The sequence below is a fragment of the Mandrillus leucophaeus genome, unplaced genomic scaffold, assembly GCF_000951045.1.
Source record: "Mandrillus leucophaeus isolate KB7577 unplaced genomic scaffold, Mleu.le_1.0 Scaffold846, whole genome shotgun sequence".
Classification (NCBI taxonomy): domain Eukaryota; kingdom Metazoa; phylum Chordata; class Mammalia; order Primates; family Cercopithecidae; genus Mandrillus; species Mandrillus leucophaeus.
The window spans coordinates 1,299,434-1,308,019 of record NW_012109208.1 but is presented as its reverse complement, the minus strand read 5'-3'; the positions used below and the strand labels follow the sequence as shown (position 1 = coordinate 1,308,019).

The 8,586-nt window shown below is 50.4% G+C and overlaps 1 protein-coding gene across 3 annotated transcripts in view; it reads left to right on the top strand.

Moving 5' to 3' along the window:
* The window catches only part of ACSS1 (acyl-CoA synthetase short-chain family member 1), a 61,812-nt gene extending 55,326 nt beyond the window's left edge, over positions 1-6,486 (top strand). For 2 of the 3 annotated variants that reach the window (XM_011968510.1, XM_011968512.1), the window contains 2 exons: positions 3,325-3,443; positions 4,776-6,486. In XM_011968510.1, coding sequence (XP_011823900.1) covers positions 3,325-3,443; positions 4,776-4,955 — 299 coding nt within the window. In that variant the 3' untranslated portion in view covers positions 4,956-6,486. The remainder of the gene's footprint in view (positions 1-3,324; positions 3,444-4,775) is intronic. The other variant, XM_011968511.1, reaches the window with a different exon arrangement.
* The last annotated feature ends 2,100 nt before the right edge of the window (positions 6,487-8,586 follow it).

Here is an 8,586-nt window from a genome sequence, read left to right as displayed (position 1 = left end):
GGGTGGGAGTCCCTGGTCCGAGTCACTTCTAGCACCAGGGGCTGCCACATTTTGTCATTTTGTTCTCTGTTGTACACAGGCCGACCACCCTGCAGTGCCGGAAAGTGCTGTCATTGGCTACCCCCACGACATCAAAGGAGAAGGTGAGTGTCCTGGAGAAGAGCTCCTCTCTGATTCCTGACCCCATGCCCATTATGGGCACCTCTGTACGAGGAGCAGACTCTGGAGAGTGGGGTGATAGGGGATACTGTGGGCCAAGCTCCCGGTGTTCTTCTCTCTCAAGTGGAAACTGCAGGGGAGGGGCCTGAACAGCACTCGTGTTCGGTCAGGTTTCTGAAATGCCCTGGTTCTGTTGTCCTTCCAGGACACGCATCCACAGTGGCCGTGACCCACTTGGGCTTGGCTAAGCTTCGGGGGTTTCCCCCTCTGTCCATGGTTTATCTGGTGGAGACATCGCCCAGCCCTGTTACAGGGAGTTTATGAGAAAATGTCCAGCCTCATGTGTCCTCACGGGCTTGGTCATCGCACTCAAGCCAGCTCTGCAGCCACCACGCGTGTGTGCTGGAGTGTGCTCTGGAGCGTGCAGGCTGTGTGCTGCCCTGGGACTCTTTGGACAAATCTGACCTGTGGTTCCCACTGCACAGCGCCATGCCGGGGGAATGCAGAATGAGGGACTAGAATGGTCTTCTTTACCAAGGCCACGCTTTGTTTCGAGTCTGCCAGCTTCTCAGTGTCTGGGTCTGGGAAGGGGCGGGAGCACCCAGGTGTTGCAATGCCAGGTCCATCCAGGCACACTGTCTGGCCTGGCGTGACCTGGACACACACAGATCCAATGCCAGGGCACTGCTGGGCAGACTGGCTTCTCCCGCCCTGCCCAGTGGCCTGGGGTCTGGCTTGCCCTCCCGCTGGGAGGCCACCCTGTGTCAGAGTGTGTCCCAGATGTCACCTGTCTCCCTGTACTTCTATGTGCCGTTGTTCCATTATTTACTTAAATGCTTTCTTTAAATTGACCCATTGCAAGATTGAGAATTTGTTTCAGTGCTTTACAAACAGCATTTTCAGTTGCCATGAAAAGACTGTGCTGGTAAGGCTGGGATGTGGGAGAGAGCTGGTGGGGACCCCTGCCCGGTGACGTCCACATGTGATCAGGAGGGTCAGAGAGGACGGAGATGAGGACAGTTTCTCAGGTGTGTCTAGGAAAACTTAGTGCTCAAACCTCGCTCTGACAGGAGCCTGGGCCCCTTCTCTGGGTACTCCTGCATTTCACGTCTCTGGGCTGGGGATCCACAGGGCACTGGGGTGTCCTGGGATTGGAAAGCCGCATCTATGTCTGAGTCCAGTGGCTGAGCCAGTACTCCCTGGGGACACTGAGAGGGGTCTGTGCATGGTCCGCTGTGTCTGGGGGCTCAGAAGCCCCTGTATTGAACTCCATAAAGTAAGTGCAAGATCAAGGAAAGGACAGTGGAAGTGACCTTTAGACAAACATTTGGGCATCGCAATCACTGTCTTTCATAGGGCAGCTTAGCCTTAGGTCTGTTGGGGTGGTGTTGGGGCATGGTCTGCTGTGGACACTGCTGCCCAGGGCACGTTCTGCATGTGTGGAGCTATTGCAAGTCTGGTGTTGCCAGGCTTCTTAATGTCTGCCAGATGTGTGGGGAGAATTTGTGTATCATGGGTATGATGATTTTCCTGATTTCTAATGAATTTGAGTATCGATTCTATAATTATGAAGAGCTGACGAACAGCTCTTGATTGGCTGTAAAGCCACCTGTGAGTATCATGTATTTGTCCCCACTCTCTCTGTTTTGCACCAGCTCTGAAAAAGGGCAGCCCCTGGTAGACCCAGCAAGCCTCTGGTGCTGCTGGCCAGGGTCTTGTCTCTCTTGTCTCCAGTGTCCTGAGCCTTGCCTGCCTCCTCCTGGCTCTTAACTGGCTCCTCCACCCATGTGGAGGGTTTCCTCCCTCCAGCACCATCCTCAGAACTCAACAGCCCAGGCCCACTTCTGATCCCATATCAATGACCAAGATGAGAAAAACAGTGTTCTTTCCCCCAAAGACCTAACAACCTAGTGGGGTGGCAGCAGAGGGACTGACAGCTGTTCCCGCACAGCATGTGCCATAAACTAGATTCATGGGTAAAGGCTTCACAGAGCAGGAGGTGGCTGAATTGCGTCTTGAGGGATGAATAGGAGTTTGCCACATGGATATGGGAAGGGCTTTCAGGCAAAGGCTGTAGGTCTTTACAGATCATAGCTTGTTCAGAAAACCAATCATCCATTCATGCACTAAACCACCATGTGTTGAGCACCTCCTGTGTTCCAGGCATGGTTCTAGATGCTGCAGACACAGCAGTGAGTGAGAAGGTCTCTGCCCCCATAGAGCTAGCATGCTGGAGGGGTCGAGAGTAGAGGAGAGAGACAGACAAAGAGCAAGAAAGATGATCACTGAAGAAACTGCACAGTTAGGTGCTACATGCCAGGGGAAGAATGGGTGAAGGTGGCATGGCACTGGGGCAGATGAGCAGTAGGAGAGCCACACATATATAGAAACTTCGTGGGAGAGACAGAGCACCTTACAGGCCAGTGGGGACGGGCAGGCTGTCAGGGATGGCGCTGGGACAAGCGACTCTTTATATGGAAAGCAATCAAATTAGATCCCTCTTCACAGTGTGAACCCTTCCCGGAACATGCCAGGTACTGAAAAACAAAACCTAGTATTTATGCTAAAATGTGGGCTGGCCAGTGCTGCCCGGCAGAACTCTCAGCTGCCCCACGTCTGTGTTGTCCAGGGTGGCAGCCTCTGGCTGTGCATGGTGCTGAATGGCATTTGAAGTGTGGCTCATGCAGCCGGGGAGGTTCTGATTTAATTGAACTGAAATAGCCACCCTGGCCCATGGTACCATGTTGCACATATGCCCCCAAAGGCTGTTGGTGCCCACTTGCTGTGCATCTGTGCACCTTCTCTTGGAAGTCTCATTCTATCAAACCACATTATGGGTTATTTCACAGATGAGGACACAGAGAGGGGAGGTCCCATGTCCCAGGTCACACACAGTTAGTCAGCATTAGAGTTGAGATGCCAAGCTCTTAGCCACACATGTGCACTCACCTGGAACATCTGTGGAGCTGTTAGAATCGCTGCCACTTTTCGTGAAACTGAAGTGCGTCTTTGGGTTTGCAACTAAAGAAACCAGCTGCTACAATGTCCCTAACATAGAATTCAAAAGCCCTTTGGATTTCTGGCAGTCTGTGCATAGCACCCTGCTTCGGGAGTTGGCTCATTGTCTAGTATTTAATACATCCCCAAACTTGACTTTATTTGCAGCTGCCTTTGCCTTCATTGTGGTGAAAGATAGTGCAGGTGACTCAGATGTGGTGGTGCAGGAGCTTAAGTCCATGGTGGCCACCAAGATTGCCAAATATGCTGTGCCTGATGAGATCCTGGTGAGTGGGCCTCCCACAAAGGTGGGGCTGTGCTGCTGTGCTTCCCACAATTGTTAAGTGACAATGATCTTTTAGGAGCATATTACTTTTTTCCAATTACCATCAAAACTGACACTAGCTGTTTGGTTTTCCTGGCTGGTGGTGAGGCTGGTGGGTCGCTGTGTTGTCATAGAGGGAGAGGAGAGGGCAGGAGATGTAGCTCCAAGAGCTTAGCACCTCCAAAAGCTCAGCCAGCTCACTTGTCCAGGAGGTCACCTAGTCCAGGAGGTCACCTAGGCAGGTTTCCACGTTCAGTGGGCTCATCTGTCCGGGAGTTCACTTAGGCTTCCACGCCCAGCCAGCTCACCTGTTCAGGAGGTCACGTAGGCTTCCACGCCCAGCCAGCTCACCTGTTCAGGAGGTCACCTAGGCAGGCTTCTGCTCTAGTATGTTGGCATGTGCAGGCTAGTCACAGAAATGGGGCTGCTGGTGAAGAATCTTAGGGATTTTCATTAGAAACATGGGGACAGTACCAGGGTTCTCCAGCCCCTGTGTGGTTCCTGAGCACTTTTCCTGGTGGCAGTGAGGGAGATCGCAGATCCCCACCGCAGGGGGTCAGAATCGGGGGAGGATTGGGCTGCCTCTTCAGCCCTCGGTTTTTCATTCCCTCCTTTATGAACATTGCACGCAGTGACTCTGGGTTTGGTGGCCCTCGGAGGCAGCAGGGCCAGGCTCCACTTGGTATTACGAGAGTTGACACATTTGGCCAAGTGACCAGAGTTTCAGGAGACCCGGACTCGCCCTAGGTGAACTGAACTATTTCAAAAGACAGAGTGACTGTCAAAGATCCCAAACAACAGCTCTTAATGTATTGCCATTTGCAGTGAATGGGCTGTAGTTGTTAGAGCATGCTCCATGTTAGCTTTTCAAACACTAAGACAAAATTTTTCTCTTAAGTAGTTCTCACCTCTTACATAAGACAAAACCCGCTAAGTCCCAGGTCAGGGAATGGAGATGAGGCATCCAGTGGGTGCTTGGACCTGCTGCCACCTGGGTGCCTGCACGTGGCACAGTGGCAGGACAGACAGGCGGCAGTATGGGGTGAACCCAGCCTGGGTGGACCCTGCCTGGCAGAGGGCATTGGGGTGGGTTTCAGCTTAGGTCCAGATAGTGGGAGGATAAAGCCAAGACCTCAGGCCTCACCATTCTCTGGGGGTGGAGGCTTAGACATCCACTGTGGATCCCCGGGAGGGCATCCCCCCTGAGCAGAGCCCTTCTCATCTCAATGCAGTCCATACTAGCATGGAGGCTGGGCATCATCCACGCTCTAATACTGTGCCTGTTCCTTGCCAGGTGGTGAAACGTCTTCCAAAAACCAGGTCTGGGAAGGTCATGCGGCGGCTCCTGAGGAAGATCATCACTAGTGAGGCCCAGGAGCTGGGGGACACTACCACCCTGGAGGACCCCAGCATCATCACAGAGATCCTGAGTGCCTACCAGAAGTGCAAGGACAAGCAGGCTGCTGCTAAGTGAGCTGGCGCTTTGAGGGGCTCTTAGGAAGGGCGGGCACCCAGGCCCTGCCTTGTCCTTCCCAGAGGGTACCCCTGAGGTTGGCATCTTCTTAAGTCCCAGAAGCAGCCCCCACCCCACACATGACCCACACCGCCCTCACGTGAAGCTGGGCTGAGAGCCCTTTCTCCCATCCATTGGAGGTCCCAGGAGTATCACCCGTGGAGAGGCTATGCAACATGCTAGGGTTGGCTCTGTCATCCTGAGTTTGGTCTCCTGGAATGAAAAGGCATTGCCATCTCCATTTCTTTGCCCTCTTGAGCCAGCACAGGAAGGTGAGGCCCTGGGATAGTGCGCCTGCTCAGATAACACAGAGCTAGTTAGCTAGTAGCAACCATGTTTTCTCCAGATGTGTCTAGATACAAAGGGCAGAAATCGTATTTTTATACTTTTGTATTGTGGAAGAACAGCATACAACACTCACATGTAGTGTGTGGATTTACTTGAACATGTTCTTTTTAACATATAGTTATGAAAATCTCCTTTTTTGCCTCTACTGGTGGGAAACATGAGGATCAGAGGCCACATTTTTAATTATTGTTAGTGTATTTGGAAGTCTGAATTGGAGATGTTTGTACCTCTGTCTAAACAGCTCCCTTGAGAACTTCCAAGCCTCCAGCATCCTTTCCTGGTGACTGTTTCTCCTGTGCTTGGTTGTGTATAGTGGAGCTAACTCCTAAGTGATGGGGTGAATGTGGCCACCTTAGTTCTGAAGCTGCTCCAATCATGTTCTGTTTCTTCAAGCTGTGATCCAGAAAGATTTTTGTGCCCCCAGATGCCTCTTGATAGGAGAGGCAACACTCTCCAAATAGGTGGGCTCTTCAGGGAAGCTATTAGAAACTCAGGTGACTTGTTAGAGCACTAACTTGGTCAGAGCCAAGTCCTGGTAAACGCTGCCTGACTTTCGCTCTGTGGTTGGGGCGGTGAGAACCACTGAGGTCCACTGTTGAGACTTGGAGATCTGAATCCGGTCTCTCTCTGTTTTAATGTGACTTAGGTGCTGTCAACATTAGCAAGATAATGGAAATCATGCCACCAGTGGGTGCTTACCTCCCAGCTAGGCACACAGGAGCTGGTGGTTGGCAGGGGAAGGAGGCCCAGTGAGCCGGGTCCCTTAGGTCAGGGAGAGTGTGTCCTCTTTGCCGCACAGTCTACCCCTGAGGGCCTTGTGGCAGTGCCGGTGTTGGGGGGGTGTCTGGGCTACTGAGTACCCACTCGGCCATGGCGGTGCTGGCCTCTTGGGTGAGTGAGCCTGTGATGCCCAGGAGGTGGTGTTGGCTGCAGCGCACACAAATACTGAGTGGTGCTCTTTTGTTACAGACTTAGCAACAAAGGTCTGTGCCCTGGGCATGGGGGGCTGTAGTGTAGCTATGGCTGTGCATTTGTGAAATGGCTTAGCTTTCCATGTTGCTGAGAGGAATCTGGACATGGTCCCAGGCATCTGAATGATCTGTAGGGGAGGGAGTTCAAATAAAGCTTTATTTTGTTCATTTTCTGTTTGTGGTGATTTTTTTGGTCCAATAATGCTACTCTTTTTTTTTTTTTTCCCTGAATATAATCCTACGGACAAAATTGGAAGGGGCCTTTTCTCCTGGAGGGTTCACACTGACAGCGCTGACTGCTCCTTGGTGAGCTCACGTGCCTTATCAAGGATGGCTGACTGCACTGATGCATCAGCCATACGTGGCCATTTAGCTGTAACTTAAACAGAGTAGAAATTTGGTTCCCAGTCTGCAGTAGCTGCATTGCATGTGCCCAGAGGCCATGCATAGCAGGTCAGATAGGCGCACTGCCACCATCACTTGGAGGCCATGGGCGGCACTGGGCTAGAGCACAGGCAAGAGCGAGGGAGCAAACCTGGCTTTGAGTAGCATGCATGAGGAGCATGGTCCAGTCCCTGGGTCATCCCCCTGCTAGGGTGGGCTGGTCCTTCATCAGGACACACTGAATCAGTGCCACAGAAGTGGAATCTCAGTGGTCTGGTTCTGCTCCTGACACCCATCTGGCAGCCCCTTGATCTTATACTTCCCGGCCTCCATAGAAACAGATCTCTGTGGTTTAAGCCACTCAGCCTATGATATTTAGTTACAGCAGTAAACGAATACAAACGAATACAACTTTCCTACTTCATATTGTACAGAGGGTGTGACAAAAAAGAAAGGGATTCTGGACTGTGCTGCATGATGCCCTATCAGCAGAGTTCCCAGGGCAAGCCGCCTCTCTCAAACTGCAGATTCGGGAAGAAAAGCAAAGATGCTGTGAAATACTGCTGGCCAGCTACTTGTCTACTTTGATGCTGACCTGTGGTTACTCTGTGGGGAGCTCACCAATGTTCCCTTGGTTACTATAGAAATAATTAACAAACAGAGCTGCTCCAGGGCTTCTGGGCAAGGGTTCCTCCTTCAGCTTCTAGGATCCTGTTCTGTGTTTATTTGGCATCGTTGCAATACCCCTTTGCTATTCCACAAAGAAATTGCTGCAGAGCAAACAGACTGGCTGTCCAACCTGCTCCCAGATATCCTGTGCCAGGGCCAGGTCTGCAGAGGTACCTGCCCTTTGGGGGTATAGTTCTGGCTTTTCTACTTGACATTATGACTTCTTTGCATCATGGATTGTTTGGAAAAATATTTCTAATTTTTTTTTGTTTTTGTTTTTGAGATGGAGTCTTGCTCTGTTATCCAGTTTGGAGTGTAGTGGCACGATCTCGGCTCACTGCAACCTCCACCTCCCTGGGTCAAGCTATTCTCCTGCCTCAGCCTCCCAAGTAGCTGGGACTACAGGTGCACACCACCATGCCTGGCTAATTTTAGTATTTTTAGTAGAGATGAGGTTTTACCATGTTGGCCAGGCTGTTCTCAAACTCCTGACCTCAGGTGATCCACCCGCCTCGGCCTCCCAAAGTGCTGAGATTACAGGTGTGAGCCACTGCGCCCGGCCTATTTCTAAAATTTCTAAACATTTAGTTTTTGTTATTTTATGGTTTTTGTTATTGGTGTTTAGCTTATTTGCACTGTGCTCAGAAAGCATGCTCTCCTATGACTTCAGTGCTCTGAAGTTTGTTGAGGCCTGCTGCATGCCTCAGCCTATTTTCAGAAAGGTCCCATTCGAGATGGAAAAGAAGTATTCTGTAATCACTGGGTAGAAGATTGTTTACGTATCTACCGGGTCAAGTTTGCTGATCATGTTGTTCAAATCCACATCCCAGCTCACTTTTACTCACGTGTTTCATCCCTTACTGGGACAGACTTGTTAAAAGTCTCCACTTCCACTGTGAATTTCTCTTTTTCTCTAGTTCTGTCAGTTTTTGCTTCGGACATTTTGAAACTTTATCTATTTATATATTTATCTAGCACAATTATTTATGTATTTATCTATTTGTTGTGTATTAGGTGCTGTTGAAAATCGTTGTAACTTCCTGATGAATTGACTCTAAAAGAGGCGTCCCCCTTTATCTCTAAATGTGTTTTCTTTTGGCTGTAAATTATATTTCGTCTGATATTAGTATAGTCACATCAGCTTTCTTTTTGTTAATATTTGCATGGAATATTTTCCCATCCCTTTAATTTTCTTTTCTTTCTTTTTCTTTTCTTTTTTT